Genomic DNA, 16,095 nt, shown 5'->3' with positions numbered 1-16,095 from the left:
TTAGATTTTTATGTTTTATTTATCTTTTGTCATTTAACCATCACAATATTCAAAACCAATCAATCTTTATTCTTCTTCTTTTTTTTTTTTTTTTTAAGAAGATCAACATTTATCTAATTCACACACATTTTATCATTTATTAATTAATAAAGATGTGTTTAGGTTTGTTCACACGATTTTTTTGTCTATGAATTTAACAATAAATTTGCACAACAATTTGTACAATGGTTGTTTCGAAACAAAGTTCAAACATTCAATAATTATTACTGTTGATTTCAAATTTTGGTAAAAAAAAACGTGATAACAATAATAAATTTGTAATTTAAGGAAGAGAATACCTAGAAAACAAAGAAAATAGTTTTGATGCTTAGGTCAGAAAGATAATTAGATAATAGAAAAGAAGTTAAAAGTTCAAAATACCTTGATGGAGGTGCATTTACGGGGGATTTAGTCTAGGATTTGTCTTAAATCTACTAAGATTATGATGTGAGATTTTTCGAAGACAAGTTCAAATCTTATCCTATTTTATTTTATCTTATTTTATATTATATCTTATTACTTTGATCTATTTTATAATATCTTGATTTTAAACTTTATTTGGTTAGGCGAAAATTCACTCCTCAACCATTATGACCATCATCCTTATTATTTTAAGATCGAGTTGTAATTGAAACTAATCCTATCCCAATTGGGCATCGGTATTTTTGATAATTTAAACTAAATGTCAATTTAATTGGTCAGTGCGTATGTCCGTAGTTCATGCAAACGAGAGAGCGTGTCACATTGGCCACAATATTCGGCGATCCCACGTCAAAGAGATCAGTCAAATCGAGCGCCATATCATTCTACAAGAACTCAAATCCCCAAAACATCACTCGGCAAAATCCGAAAGCCGATCACAGAAAAACATGGCCCAGGAAGGGAAGGCGGACGAGCAACTCTTCCAGCTTCTTGCTAGTCTTCTTCACCAGGTCACAATTTCGCACCAATTTCCTCCCGATTCATCAATTTTCAATGTTTATCCTATTCGATTTTCTAATTCTAGAGTATTTATGACTTCGAATTGGTTAATTTGTCATCTGGGTATTGTCGAAATTTTCTGTTAGAACGACAAGTTAGGTTGATTCTGTTTTTTAGATGTTTAGGAGAGTAGGTAAACTATCAGGATCGAGCTCGGTGGTGCTTGCTTGATGACCCATGTTGATATTTAATTCTCTATTATTTATTCTGGGAATTTGTGATTTACAGAGAAATAGGTGTTGGGGATCCTTGGGGCTGTAGTCTGTCCTGTTATGTATTGTTGATTAAACCTTTTGTCATATCTTTAACTTTATTCGAACAGTGATCCTTGAGCGCTGGGTAGTTGAAGATTGATTTGGTGCAGCTAAATTGTCCTAGGCTTGTAAAAATTTTGTGTATAAACTTAGAAGAAGTTTGGGTTTTTCAATCATGAGTTTGACCATTGGGATTGAGTGTAGTATTAGATTACTATTAGGAAAAAACTAGGAAAAGTAGGGGAACTTGAAAAGTAATGTTCTCTCATAAAAGGTGGCAAGAAAGAGGATTTTTACTATGCAAATGGTTATTGGTGTAAGCGCTGCCCTAGACTGAACTTCGACTCAGGGTTAGGAAGTATACATTTAAGAGGGCCATAGTGATCTAAATCGTGAACTAGGTCTTTACCAACCAAACGTTCACTTACTGCTCATGTTCTGTGTCAATTGTCATGTTCGCATATCATGTTCTCAGTTTTGTGTTTACTAAACTCACCACAATACTTATATTGGTAAAGCCTCCTACGGTGATAAGTAACCTAACAGCTATCAGTTTACATGTCTTGATTTCTCTTTCTAAACCATCTCAAATTTGATTTTGAACAATATTGACATGGGTTGGGTCGTGGAACACTCCTTAAAATTTTAATTGTATTCTCATAAGCACTCTACACTTGCATTATCGTAGAAACGAGAGCTTGTGATATAGATACACCTAATTCCAAATCAGTTAATGCATCAAACCTCATTTATGGGATTTCAAACTCAAATCTCTGAGTTTGGGTAACTTTATTTATATGATTCAGTCTTCATTCCCCTCAATGACACAACAACTTGCCTTATCATGAATCAAGATATTCTCTCTGTTGTAATTAGCAATATAACTTGGTGTCTATCCACAACTAATTGTATTTTATCCAGTACTCGTACATACTTTACGTCCATTGGAAACTACCAAGGTTAGTAGCATCAATTATAGATAGGAAAATAAGAAATTTTTATGGGACACAAGTGTAGGAAAGTTGAGCCCTGTTGTGAACTAGAACATTGAAGCTGTACACACTAGAGTTAGGAAGGGATTGGAACAGGTAACTTAGGGAGAGGAACATAATCTCTCGATAAAATGGCTACGAAGAATCCCTCCAAAGAATAGAACTTTGTAATAGAGTGATTACCAGTTACTACAGGAAGAAGGAAGGAGATGGTTGGCCAAATAGATAACAAAGCACATGTAATCCTTGGAACATATCTAAGCTAATAGAGAAGTTTAATTAAAGCGGGCAATGCATAAAAATCGTCCTTTTAGAACAATTTTTGGGTTGGGATCAGCCTCTCTGTCAAAGTTTTTCAAGATGTGGCAGTGCCTAATAAGGAGTACGACATTCCAAAGGGCATGGGGGAGAATTCTAGTTCTTGGATGCGAGGTCCCTGCTAAAACCTTTTAAAAAAAATCATTATGGGGTTAAGAGGAGGAGAAAGCTTCAAGATCCGAATGGACTGCATCTAGAGGGAGGAGTGGGAGGACAATCGATTTCTTCCATAATGAATTGCCATCAAAGACTCAGTGATGTTACTATTCCTAGGAACCTAAGGATACGAACACGATGTTTGAGTTTTGCTATCACTTGGATCCTATACTACATACAATGCATTCATTGATCTTTAGTGCCGTCTTGTTTTTCATATCACCTTCTAGCTTCACAGTTTCATCTCTTGACATCTTAACTAGTGAAGCAATTTGTAAAAATCAAGGTCGCTACCTCCGTTAGGAAATAAAAACTTATAAAATTATCTTAGTATTAAGATTCATTAGAGAAGACAAACCTTTGTCCAGAAGATAAACCATTGTCCAGACAGCCCAAAACCTACCAACTTACAAATGACTAGAGAACAATTACTTATAAAAGAGAGTGTCATTGATGCAAAACTTCACGTCATTGGTTGAATTGATGAGGATGAGTTTGAATGTAGGATAGGGCAGGGTCATGATACTGTGAAGGGCGTTTGATAATGATTCTTGATGGAAAAAGGAAACTTCAAGTGTAAGAGGGCATGAACCAGAAGCATACTTTGAATAATCACAATAGTGTTGGAGAGATTCCTCACGGACATGGGGTCATACTTGAGGTAGTTTGTGTTTCACTCCATGGGAGATGGATTGATATATCTGAAATTTTGGTTTCAATAGTGCTACTGGGTGAGCATGCCAAAGTAGGAATTTCGAAAGCTATTATTTCTTCCGCTGAAGGCAAGTTGAACTACCATGGAAGTGAAAATTTTGAGCAGTAGTCAGGCTATAAATTCTTCACTTTCATCCTTGGCTTTGAACTGATTGAGAATGATTATCAAAATTTGCTATTATTAACTAGGAATGAGAATGCTAATTTTTTGAAATTGGTATAATACCATTGATAAAAGTACATACACAGAATCTAATTTTTTGCCCCACTGTTACCTTTGGGAATTGCTCTGGGATGCAGTTACAAATTTCTCCAGGTTCTCATTTGTTAGGCCATCTAAATGCATTAAGTAGAGAACTTCTAGTCTAAAACTAAACCGGGAAACAAACTATCATGTGTTGTCCTAGTGGTCAAGAAAGGTCATGGGTTTACTAAACTTAAAGTTAACGAGTTCAATCCGTAGTAGTTTACCTAGGATTTAATATCCTAAAAGTTTCTTCCTTGGCACCCAAATTTTGTAGGGTCAAGTGAGTGTCTCCTTAGATTAGTCGAAATGTATGTAAGCTAACTTGGATACTCATAGATATAAAAAAAATGGTTTACATTTTTATATTATTTGACCATGGAACGAGAAGAGCTAATTTCCAAAATTGTTATGAACTTATGATATCGTTTAATGAAAGTAACGTAGACAGAATCAATATCAACATGAGAACTGTGCCACCACAATCTAAGCTGGTGGGGGGAAGCAGTGACAAGTTTCTTAAATCTCTCATTTGAACTATGTCTATTTGTTTCACCCATTGTTTAATACATTGTAATTTGCTCTTTACATCTGTCCATGCCTGGAAATATTTGGACCTTATCTGCACTTTGTCTTTCCTAAAGATACATTTATTTTGCAGGTGGAATCACTTACCAACCAGGAAGAAGTTGAATTGCGTACAAAGATCGAAGCCCTCGGACTTGAAGTTACAAAAGTACCCTCAAAGTCCTTAAAGCAGCTTGATGAAGTCAGTATGATTACATTTATATACATTAATTGCATTTATCTTTGTTCAATTGTGCGAAGCATTTTCATGAAGAGATTGATTATGTACTTCCAAATTGTCTATTTCATGCGATCTATTTCAGCTGGAAATTGCCAAGGAGTTGGATAAGCTATCTGAAAAGCTAGACAATGTGGATGAAATGATTTCTTCAGCAATGGCTGCAGATCCACAGGTGCAATCTCTGTTGAGTGATACTGCTGATATTTGGATGCCGGTGATAACCGCATCAGCTGACGAACGACGAAACTTTACAGCTTCCATTGGAGAAAATTCAGAAACAGAAGAGAATTGTGCGAATTAGATATCATTTTTTTTTCTTTTGTTTATTTAAGGGATAAGTCATTTCATTTCCCTATCATAATTTTGTTAAGTTTGATCAAGAATGTGTTATAATGCTAGCATTTACAATGGTCGGAATGTATTTTTCCAACGGTGCCATCTTGTCTGTAAAAATCCTTCATAATTGTTTGGAGATAAATGTTACGAAGCTTTTTTTTTTTTTTTTTCAATTGATATGAAGTAAATAAATATGGTAATCTGATATATGCCCTTTTCTTTTTTGTTTCTATGAAATTAAGTTTACCGGCGTGAAAAATAAAATTTTGATATTTTGCAACAAATTAACGGGAGAAGAACTACTTAAATGATTGTATAAATTGGGTTGATAGTATGTAAATCATGTTGAAAAGTATAGAATCAAATATGGAATAGCATATTTAGATAATACCAAAATTAGGTTGAAAAATATAAAATCAAACATTGAATGGTTAAAGACATTTGTTTCATTCAATCAATGAAACAATCTCTTGAAAAAGAAAAAGAAGACATATTTGAGTCTTGGAAGTGATTCTGAACCTCCAAACATGAATCCTCCAAACATGAATGATCCTAACAAGAAAGCAAAATGACTTATAAAGAATATTGGACTAAAGTATTGGGAATGTTAATACATGTTTGGGAGTGATGTTAAAATTATTAAAAATTATTTTATCATTTCAAATACGTCTTTTAATTCTTCAAAATTAATTTATATTAAATTTTACTAAAATGCAATTTTTCATATTAAAGAAATCGATTTTAAATGATTAAAAAATAAAAATATGTTTCAAAGTAATTTTAAAAATGACAATCATTCAGAGGTTGACTTGGACATTTCAATAGATGGGTTAATCTACACAATTAGTTAAGTCCATTTATTTATAATTTACCGACTCAAGTGCCTGTATTCAGTTCCTCGCCCAAAATTTAACACAGCTGAGGCTGAAGCTAGGCATAAATGAGATGAAAATAAAAACTATTCACTAGAATTAAGCTAAAACTTGGCTAAAAAGTGAGTTTTGATAGAAGTAGGAACACCACACAGATTTAAGCTTAGTAACATGAAATTATGCCAATTAATGCCACACTACTTTGTTGAGATCAGCTTGACTACTAGACTTAAAAACGACGTGACAACAGAACTGAATATCCAGAGCACAAGGGAAAAGACAAAAATTCCAGCCAAAATGGTAAGAAATGGAGGACCTTGGGCATCGGTACTTGCTTTACTCGAACCATTTTCCTCCTTGATGGAATTCCCATCTGAGGAATTTGAGGCTGTTATAGAAAAAGATCTTTGCCTTAATTCCAATCCTCTGGTGTTCCTATACCTGCATAAAAGAAATCACACAAGCACTCATCTGATTTTAGTAATATTGTGAGTACAAATATCAGTCATCTCAAACTCTTAAATGTATTATAGTTTCTGGTAAATGTGCCTAGCAGGTGAAAAGAGAATCTCAGCTACTGATTTGGCTCTTATAAAAGCATATAAGTACTAGTAGTAATTAGTAAATGATGCGAAAAGAAAGCAAAAAGCAAAAAGGCTAAACAGATAAAGGATAATAAAGATTCTAAAAAGCAAAACAAAGGATAATAAAGATGGAACCAAGAATGATAGGAAAATACTTTAGTTTCCACCTCAATACTCCAGAAGATTTTAAAGAGGAAACTCCAAATTACTGAAAAGACAGAATTCCCTTGGCATGTAAGAACACAGAAATGCTGATGGGTTCGATTCATTCCACTTCGAGTCAACTGACAACTTGAGAAGATAATAGGATTGAATTAATTGTTTCAGGATTTAAACCATTTTTGTGACATCAACAAAAGGATACTTTGGTGCATCCAACAGCTGTGGTTAACCCAAAAAATCTTCTTTTTACAAGATACCTTATCGGCCATTCCAGAATTATTTTTTCCCGGAAATCTGAAGTATAACACTATCAGAGGAGCTTTCAGAAAGAACTAATAAGACTTTCCCTATCCGGATACGAAAAATTAATGGACAAAGTTCTATACGTGCTCTAGAACGACCAAATAAGTATCAAATCAAAAGATCCATCCCACGTAGACGTCGAATAAGATCAGAAAGTCTCAATCTTAATACTAATCAGTGTTACTAGCCATGTTGGAATATCTTTAATCTGATATCTTGCACTTCGAACAATCAAGTACGGAGGCTCGTTGTTGTATTTGTATTTGTACTTGACATATTTACGTTATTTTTGCCTGGTCCTTGAGTTTAGAAAAGTGCCTTATATAAACTCTCTAACTCACTCCTGATTTTGTAATCTAAATTATTCTCTCTAATAATAAACGATTCTTCCTTTGCTTGTAGACGTAGCTAACACACTATTAGTGAACCACGTAAATTAGTGTCTCATTTCTCTATTGCTTTACATTTTTTGTTCATCTTTATTTGTCGATTTCTTTAACAAGCCAAAACAAAACTAGTTCGGATTTAGTACCTACCTTCAAATTCTATTTTCAGCACAAGAATCAAAATGGATCCCCTTTACATACAAAATTATAGACGAACTGGAATGCTAACATGCTCACAAGTCACAACAGTGCAATACCATGTAAAACTCCAGATATCCTCAGAAACTTTATATGCCCAAGAAAAATGCAATGAATTGAAGAGGACCGCTTAAATAGGTATCCAATCAAAGGTTCATTACATTTAAACTTCAAAACATTCAGAGAAGTTAGATAATACTAGTATAAGCTGTTTGCGTCAGTAGCTGAAACCAATCAGGAAACAGCGAGGCAGCAACTATCATCCAATTCCACTTTCAACACAGAAATCAAAGTGGATTCACTTTAATGCTAGCATGCTCAATTCAACACATAACAATCCGATTATAAACGTTGAATGCAAGGGATCGAAGAAGACTCTTAAGTAGAAATCAAATCAAAGGTGCGTCACCAAAAAAAAAACTTATAAAACCAAAACCCAAAGCTAATGGAAGCACTTGGCGTGAGAAGCCAAAAGCAATTATGAATTAGCAACTACCAGGTAAATTCCATTTTCAACAAAAAGAATCAAATTCGATCCACTTTACAGAACTAAGTAACAGATGAACTTCATTGCAAACATGCTCAGCAGTCTCATTACAACATACAACAATCCCGATATCTTCTGAAGAGGAGTGATTAAACGACGGATACCTGAAAGAAGGAAATGGAGAGGCGTTCGAGTGAAATTGAATGGCATCGATGGAGGAGGGAAGAGCGGCTCTGTGAATCAGACTCGGGCGGGAAGTGAGATTGAGTCGAAACGACGGCGCGGCGAAGATGGAAGCCATTCTTCACCTTCAGTCGTAATACAAAGACTTTGGAACTTCCAAAGAGGAGAGAGCTCTCACGAGATGCTCCAGGGAGAGTGGATGATGCTTAATCAATCCCTTATCCACGTGTCATTTTCTTACCGTACAATTCTTTTAAGAACAAAAAACTTATTTAAGGTTGCCTCATACTAGCGGAAAGTTTAAACATAATTCAATTGAAATCTCGAACAAGTATAGTAGTGATTTAGAACAGTGTGAGATATATATATATTAAATTTTTGTTGCAGGTCATCATCACACTATTTTGTCTCAATTTTCATACAATAATCTAATAAATTTCTAATTCAAATATTTATAAAAAGTTAAAGATAATTTTGTAACTTTTCAAAAAATAAGACTAGTTTCTGAATGAATTATAAAGTTAAAGGATATTTGGTATAATTTAGATAATAAAATAACATATCATCTTAGAATGTGTTAATGATGATGGAAGTAGTTATATACTATATTAGTACCAAAAAAATTAGAATTACCATACTTAAATGGATACAAATTTTTAGGTTGTCAGCATAAAATTAATATTTGTTCTTAGTTCAAATAAATATGGGACGTAACTTAATAAAAGGTAATGAAACATGCACTTTGATCACCGTACTATACTTAAAATTCAAAAGCCAATATATTTATGAGTGAAACTAAAATAATACATAAATCGTACTTATTCTTGTATGAATCTGAATTTTATTTTAATATGTTAATTTGAGTCTAACATATGGTAGGTTAAGAATTTCTTACTAAAGAAAAGTTGAGAATTTGATCCCATTCCTGCACTATCTTGTTTATACGCAATTTGACCATTTTACTTGGCAACTTATTACCTGTCAATTTTTAACACCTAAATAATCCTTAAAAATTTAGAATGAAGTAACTTCCAAATTAGGTGAATTCAATGTATGTATATAACTTAACACTTTATTATTACTTACACTTTATAAAACATGTATTAATTTTGATTGAAAAGTAATATAAATGAGTCTGATACTAAATAAAAGACATATATGAATGAGTTTGAAATAGTCAAAATTATTTTATCATGTCTAAAAATAGTCATATACACATTTGAATCTACCATTCCCGATCAATTTGTTCATGTCTAGAAATAGTCTTATACATATATTTGAATCTACCATTCCCGATCAATTTGTTCAAAATGTAAAATCCAACATCAATTTTAAATTATTAAAAACCTTTATTGAAGTGATTTTTAAATATAGAAAAAGTGATTTTAACCCCTTCAAAATACTCTCAAATAGTAGCCTAAGTTTTAGTCCCAAGTTTGAACCTTGCAGAGAGAATGTGATACTGAAAAATGAACGTACACTTTGAAGTATGTAGTACAAGGAAAAGTGCAGCTGAAGCTCAGCTCGTAATGGGGTATAACTTGGCATTCAAACCTTTTTATTAATGGCTCCCACCATTTCCTTTCCTTCCCATTGTACTTCTAACGACTACTTGATGAGACCGAACGAATAAAAAATTAGCCAGAAAACTCGGCAAGTTTAAAAACAAGTGATGCTAAAATTTACTAATCCCGAAAGGTGACTCCAGATGATCCTGCATCTGTGTGGGTAAACCATGCTTGAATAATTATTACAAATGTCAAGAAATCTCTCAACCTGAACAAATTTGTGAAGCGGAATCAACTTTCTTTTAGTCAGTCACTTCAAAATCAAGCAGCTTTCTTGCAGTACTCCTCGAGCCATTTCAACGTCACACTCTTCGGCCTCTCTAGTGGCAACCCAAGAGCTCGGTCCCATATTAACTGAACCCAAAAAATAGAACACAGTAAATCTCAAAGAATTTGGCAGTAATATCACGAAGAATTGAACATGAATGTTGAAGAAAACAGACCTGAGAGCAAATCCCAAGACTCCTTGAAACACCAAAGAGAACAGTAAAGTACCTGTGCACATAGTTAATAATGAAAATTTTGGTTATCAATTGGTTAAAACTTAGAAAGTAAAATGCGTACAGTTGAATCGCAATCTACCTTGCTTCAGTTAAACCAAAGTAGTTCAACAGCACTCCACTATGAGCATCAACATTCGGCCATGGGTTTTTAACCTGTAAACGAGGAAAATACCACGAGAAGAGACAACAATGTAAGATCCTTGTGTGCCCTCCATGAGCATCAACAATTTAGAGGATAGTTTCATATAGTCAATCAAAAAATATACTATGTTGACTCAGAAATCAAGAAATATATAGTCTTGGGAGCATGTCTTGGTTCATAAAGAAAGAAGATTCAATCCATTTTACGATCATATGAAATGGAGAGAATTTGAATCTATATGGTTGGTAAAAATGATTTTTAAAAAAGTCAACCAATAAAAAAAAGAAAGAAAAGAAAAGTATCGCTAGAATAATTTCATACCTAACTGTGCAGGTCTTCATGTTAATAACGAAAGTTCGAGATTTACTAACCTAACCTCAAAAGTCAAAACTAACCTACCCTGCACCTCATAACTGGCAATGAAACTGCAGGTCTTCATTTATTTATTTATTTAGTATTATTTTTTTAATGTTGATATGGCCATACAATAAAATGAGTTATATATGCTTGTAGAAATGGAAGGTAAGGAGCACATACGGAGCATGCACAATTAAGCTAGATAAGGCACAGAGAGACTTATCTTGCCTTGCCAAGTTCTGTTAGGATCGGTGGCACAACTTCGTAGAGCTTGGATACCTGCAAACGCCCATGCTAGGTTATCATGTGAAGGATTTACAGTTTACGTAAATAAGAAGAGATCTATACAGGTCAGATATATGTTAATTTAAATTTCCAATCAGAGATAAAGGGCAACCAGCTGAAAAAGAGGATCGTCAGGCAAATGCTTCAAGGCAAACTCTCTCTGACAAGAATATCTTGGATCTGTTTTACGCAGAACTCCATGACCAAATCCTGGAACAACCTACAATTTGAAAATAAGGATAGAATTGTTGAAAGTTTATATAACCATTATGCAACCTTAAATTTGAAAAGGAATTGTGTAAAATACATCTCCGCTTCTTATAGTAGATAAGATCCTAAATACGTTGGTGTTTATGAAAATGGGAGAAAATATCTCCCAGACAAACAAGCCACTATGACAGAAATGCTTGAAGGAAAATTTTCTCAAACTGGCAAACTAAGAGGGGGGATTAAGCAATTTTCCAACTAAAAAACGGCCAAAAATGCACATTCCTATTGATGAAGACCTGGAGAGATAAACAGTGGTTATTATAAAACAGTACAGTTACCAAATTACACATGATACTATCATTTTATAAGTGAAGCTGAAGGTAAATAAAGTATGAGCTCCATGCCTAACATTTTTAGCTAGAATGAAAATGAAGAATGAATTTTAAGCTGTTACCTTGCCACTGTTTAGTGTTTTCCAAACATAGTCTTTCAACTGCTCCTTAGTTATGTTCTCTCCACACTCATCCACTACCGATTTGATCCAAAGCAAGACTTCCTGCAAGCAGTGCGAAATGAGCAAATTGGCAATCTCTACTTGTTGATAAGATGCATAGGGCAAAAAATTTTCCATGCATTCATGTCATTAAGCCAATTGCTACTTGTTAAGGTTAATGCCAAGCATTACTTGATTTCAGATCTAAGGTCTTTTCTTTTTTTTTTTAGATCTAACTATATAAGGTCTTAAACTGAAGAATAAGCACCATCACTCAAAAAATACAAAGCAGAAGCAAATAAATTTCTGAAGAATGTTCCATTACGTACAATCAGACTATCAGTTATAATGAATAAACCCAAAGAATCTTCTCAATACCATTTGCCTCTCTAGTGCTATGTTTTTTCCACTTTTTAGATAAATTGAAGGTGAGTGGCTTGAGGGGGGAAGAGGTAGTAACATTTTTCATGCATTCATGTCATTAAGCCAATTGCTAATAGTTAAGGTTAACGCCAAACATTACTTGATTTTAGATCTAAGGTCTTTTTTTTTTCTTAGATCTAGTTATCTAAGGTCTTAAACTGAAGAAATAAGTACCATCACTCAAAAAATACACAGCAGAAGCAAATAAATTTCTGGAGAATGTTCCATAACGTACAATCAGACTATCAGTTATAATGAATAAACCCAAAGAATCTTCTCAATACCCATTTGCCTCTCTACTGCTATGTTTTTTTCCACTTTTTAGATAAATTGAAGGTGAGTGGCTTGAGGGGGGAAGAGGTAGTAAGAAATAAATCCATCATTATCATGAGAGCGTTACAAACGATAATTAAATACTTTATTAAAGAGTTCAGTAGTAAATGGAGGAGAAGAAAAGGTAGCTATTAGAAAACAATCTACCCCGCACCTGATTTGCCAAACCATGTAATGGTCCAGCCAGACCATTTAGAGCAGCAGCAAATGAAAGATAAGGATCTGAGAGTGCACTGCCGACCTGCATGACAGAATTAAATAACTCAGAGAATGACATGGGCATGAATATTGATATGCAAAAACATTACACTAGCTATGCTTGAAAAGTCATTATGCAACAGATGTTCAGGCTATATAAGATGCTATAAAATACAAAAGAGAACAATTGAGAAGCGAGATTACTTACAAGGTGGCCCGTGTGAGCACTTACATTCCCACCTTCGTGATCACTGCAAGTCATTTTTACAAACAAACATTATATTTAATTTGATTATTCTCTCTTGCTGGCTCAAGTTTAGAATATGATATATAGAAATTTAAAGTCTAGATCATATGGAGTAGAATGACATACACAGTACCTATGGATGGTAACATAGAGCCTCATGAGTTCTTGCATTTGGGGACTGTCAAATCCTAACATGTGTGAGAAATTCCCACCATAATCCAGAGAGTCATCTTTTGGAATTATATGGCCATCCTTGAATATCCTTCAAATATGTTTAGAAGGAAATCCAAATTAATCCAACAAGGTAACAAGGAGGAGAACGTGCAATAAGGTGCCAGAACATTTTTAAATATGCTAAGATAATACTAATAGCATGATGGCACTGATGGAAAGGGAGGATTTCCATGTCGAGGTATAATTAGTTGAAATACAATAGACAAGTAAAAAATTAGAAAGTGATCTACCAACCTGCGGTAGACATAGGAAGCTACCAATGGCACTCGAGCAATCAAATTTAGTGAATCTTCATATGTTGGTTCCCAGTACCTAAAAGAATGAATAAGTTTCAGTACTTGAGTAAATAAGAAGCCTGAATCATGAATGCATAAAACTATACTTTGATTTATGAATTCCTTTCTCATAAGCCTTCTGGAATTCACTTTGAACCTGAAATGAAGTAGAAGTAGACACCTTAAAAGACCGCTAAAACAGTACATCAAGATAATTACATTACTACTAGAATATAAATAATTGTGCTTCTGACAAACTAAAACTTAGCAATACAGAGTTGATAAAATTGAAGCAAAGCATAAGATGACGGGGTTTTGATCAAAATAAACAAACTGAAAAATATTTAAGAAAATCAAATATGAAAATATCCAGATTGATCCTATTATGTCATACAGAAACCTTTCACATAAAGTTTAGCAAGAAAATCATAATCACCTCATCTAGGACTTGACAAATAGAGAACGTCATTACTAACCTGAAGACCCATGACACCTGTTGCAAACTGAGTCATCGGATGAGCTGTAATAGGAAGAGCATCAATGGCCTTGTATACATAATCTGCATCCAGGAATGACAAAAAAACCCACTATTTAGGAAAATGTCTTTGCTCGAGGGGGAAGAGGCTGCCAGTGGTAGTCTCAACTAATCAAATATGCTTGTGCAACAAATGCAAAGACATTTTGCTAAATGTCTTCACTGGAGGGGAAGAGACAGTCACCAGATGTCCTAAATTAACCATACATGCTTGTCCAACTAACGTGATGGATCTCATACGACTTAAAAGGTTCTAGAAGAGTAGAAGGAAAGTGAAATATTGGCAAAATCTTAATATACTTGCTTACTAACAAATGCTGATAAACAACACATTTAGACAATCTGATTTTCATTATCTTGTCATAGAAGCATCCAGCACACCATCAAGTTCTGAACAATTTAATATAGAAGCAAGCTGAACCTGGAACAGTGGCTCGACTTTGTAACTCCTTTGATAATGCATCAACTTGCTCTTTGCTTGGCACCTGATATATGAATGAATAAACGATGAAATATTTGGCAGTACAAAGCAAAAGCCTGCTTACCAAAAGTATTTGGCAGTATAAGACTGATATAAAACTCCTAAAAGTCAAACACAAGCTTTTGAGCAACTCACCTTCCCTGTGAGAAGAAGCCACAGAAGACCCTCAGGTAATGGCTCTCCATCAGGCTTGGCAGCTGGTAACAACTTTTGACATTCAGGAATTGACAAACCCCTAAAGCGAATACCCTGGAAATATAATATACTCCAAATCCATTACTGTATCGATATCAGCATTCATCCGATTCAAATGGAGCAGAGATAACCATGTGTATCGAGCACATAAACATTAAGAACAGGCATTTCAAGACCAAATCACTACACTAGGTATATTAACCAAAAGGATTGTATACCTCGTCAGGATCAAGTAGAGATGTTTCCCATAGTAGCCCTGTCATTCCTCTCATTCCTCCAAGTACCTTCACAATGTTAGAGATAAAGCATTTAATTAAAAGATTCAAAGAAAATGCTTGCAAAAATGTTAGTTTCCATAAGAACTCCCGGGAATAATTTGGTTGGATGGATCATGAGATAACAAACTTTGCCACTGATATTGGAGAGCAGCAAGATAGAGACTAGTTATGTAAATATACTTGCCATATCAACGGTGATGTTGCCTAGTTGAACCTTTCCATGTTCTGCTTTGAATTTCTTCAGGCGATCCTGTAATTATTAGACATGTTAAGAATACATACAAATGAACTGTAAGATTTTCCTGGAAAGTTTGATCAGGCTTAGATGAATACTGTTAGGATAAACAAACCTGCTGCTCTGGAATCAATTCCCTCAAATGAGATTGTAGGTCCTGCACGACAGATAACTTTATAAGCGAAATCACTCATTGGATTGAAGTAATCATTCCAATTGCTAGTTTAACTACTCGATGGCGAAAGATGCGCGCAGATTTAATGGCTACAGAGATCAACTCCGGCTAGATAGAAATTACAGCCGTCACAGTCCGATTATACAATTCACAACTGAAAGAGTCATCAACTGTAAGAGTCATCTTAAAATGAAGTCTCAACGCTTTAAAGAGGTAGCCTAACCAATCAGGCATGATGAAAAAAAGATTAACGTGAGATGAGAATATTACAAGATCGGATGAGCTCTGCATTTGAAGCCATCTAACGGAGTTACTGAGATTAGACTGCTGTCCCTGAAGCATCGCACAAATCTCAAGATCGTTAAAACCTTAACCGACTAAAGAAACTAACAATTACTATTAACAGAGGAAGAACTTGGAAACAATATACTCACGACACGCGACCGGAGCTTAGAAAGAGCCGTCAAACTTCTGAAGAACGCCATGACTCTCAAAATTCCCTACCTGGATAATGCATATAACACAAGTTGCAAAATACAAAGATCAAAGACATGAAAAAAAACAACAAAAACAAGCAAAATACAATACGCACAGTTATGATAAACGATAAAACAGGAAATCGAAACAGTAATCGAGCAAGATGAAGGAAGGCAACGAAAGGAATGAAACGAGAATCAATTGAAGGGAAATGGAACGTACAGGAAAGTCAGAGCAGAGAGAGAAAGTCCGCGACGCTGCAGGGAGATCGATTTGTATCGATGTTGATTCAAAGACGGAAAACTGAGCCGCCTTCGCGCTTCTTTACTCCCAGAGGGAATCAAATGAAAGAAAGTGGAAGTGAAATTTCTTTGATTGCTTTTGAGACTTGTCTTGTAGGTTCGCTTGCAATGGCTGAATGTAGGTGCGAACGT

The 16,095-nt window shown here is 34.5% G+C and overlaps 3 protein-coding genes across 4 annotated transcripts; 1 reads left to right on the top strand and 2 right to left on the bottom strand.

The window, feature by feature from the left end:
• Positions 1-572: 572 nt before the first annotated feature.
• LOC120086812 (ecotropic viral integration site protein) lies at positions 573-5,051 on the top strand. Its single transcript, XM_039043603.2, has 3 exons — positions 573-971; positions 4,360-4,467; positions 4,589-5,051. The coding sequence occupies exons 1-3, from the start codon at positions 747-749 to the stop codon at positions 4,805-4,807; spliced, it is 552 nt and encodes a 183-aa protein (XP_038899531.1). The 5' UTR covers positions 573-746; the 3' UTR covers positions 4,808-5,051.
• Positions 5,052-5,199: 148 nt separating this feature from the next.
• LOC120086813 (uncharacterized) lies at positions 5,200-8,193 on the bottom strand. 2 transcript variants are annotated; one of them, XM_039043605.2, is made up of 3 exons: positions 7,999-8,193; positions 6,031-6,155; positions 5,200-5,394 (listed from the first exon to the last, which is right to left on the bottom strand). In XM_039043605.2, exons 1-3 carry the CDS (start codon positions 8,133-8,135, stop codon positions 5,297-5,299), a joined length of 360 nt encoding a protein of 119 aa, XP_038899533.1. In that variant the 5' UTR covers positions 8,136-8,193; the 3' UTR covers positions 5,200-5,296. The 2 variants fall into 2 exon arrangements, with proteins under 2 accessions (XP_038899533.1, XP_038899532.1); XM_039043604.2 differs by lacking the exon at positions 5,200-5,394 and having other exon boundaries at positions 5,826-6,155.
• Positions 8,194-9,547: 1,354 nt separating this feature from the next.
• On the bottom strand, positions 9,548-16,095 carry ATCS (Citrate synthase family protein). The gene is made up of 20 exons (XM_039043678.2): positions 15,884-16,095; positions 15,619-15,688; positions 15,455-15,517; positions 15,125-15,166; positions 14,959-15,024; positions 14,715-14,780; positions 14,437-14,550; positions 14,242-14,305; positions 13,762-13,844; positions 13,393-13,442; positions 13,245-13,322; positions 12,910-13,038; positions 12,738-12,780; positions 12,486-12,572; positions 11,537-11,638; positions 10,985-11,092; positions 10,816-10,866; positions 10,168-10,241; positions 10,029-10,080; positions 9,548-9,939 (listed from the first exon to the last, which is right to left on the bottom strand). Exons 2-20 carry the CDS (start codon positions 15,667-15,669, stop codon positions 9,847-9,849), a joined length of 1,416 nt encoding a protein of 471 aa, XP_038899606.1. The 5' UTR covers positions 15,670-15,688; positions 15,884-16,095; the 3' UTR covers positions 9,548-9,846.

Source organism: Benincasa hispida, chromosome 9 (assembly GCF_027475165.1).
Source record: "Benincasa hispida cultivar pf3 chromosome 9, pf3_genome.v1.1, whole genome shotgun sequence".
NCBI classification, from domain to species: Eukaryota; Viridiplantae; Streptophyta; class Magnoliopsida; order Cucurbitales; family Cucurbitaceae; genus Benincasa; species Benincasa hispida.
Note: the sequence above shows the minus strand (reverse complement) of the source record. Positions and strands in the feature narration are given on the sequence as shown.

Bases quoted from the DNA above. Each gene is read 5' to 3' on its own strand.
- LOC120086812 (XM_039043603.2), top strand. From the start codon at position 747: ATGTCCGTAGTTCATGCAAACGAGAGAGCGTGTCACATTGGCCACAAT. The intron at 972-4,359 runs GTCACAATTTCG...TTTATTTTGCAG, and splicing joins TTGCTAGTCTTCTTCACCAG to GTGGAATCACTTACCAACCA. The intron at 4,468-4,588 runs GTCAGTATGATT...GATCTATTTCAG, and splicing joins CCTTAAAGCAGCTTGATGAA to CTGGAAATTGCCAAGGAGTT.
- LOC120086813 (XM_039043604.2), bottom strand. From the start codon at position 8,135: ATGGCTTCCATCTTCGCCGCGCCGTCGTTTCGACTCAATCTCACTTCC. The intron at 6,156-7,998 runs GTATCCGTCGTT...TCTTTTATGCAG, and splicing joins TCTCCATTTCCTTCTTTCAG to GTATAGGAACACCAGAGGAT.
- ATCS (XM_039043678.2), bottom strand. From the start codon at position 15,669: ATGGCGTTCTTCAGAAGTTTGACGGCTCTTTCTAAGCTCCGGTCGCGT. The intron at 15,518-15,618 runs GTGAGTATATTG...GCGATGCTTCAG, and splicing joins CTAAGCTCCGGTCGCGTGTC to GGACAGCAGTCTAATCTCAG. The intron at 14,306-14,436 runs GTGAGTTGCTCA...TTCATATATCAG, and splicing joins GGCTTCTTCTCACAGGGAAG to GTGCCAAGCAAAGAGCAAGT.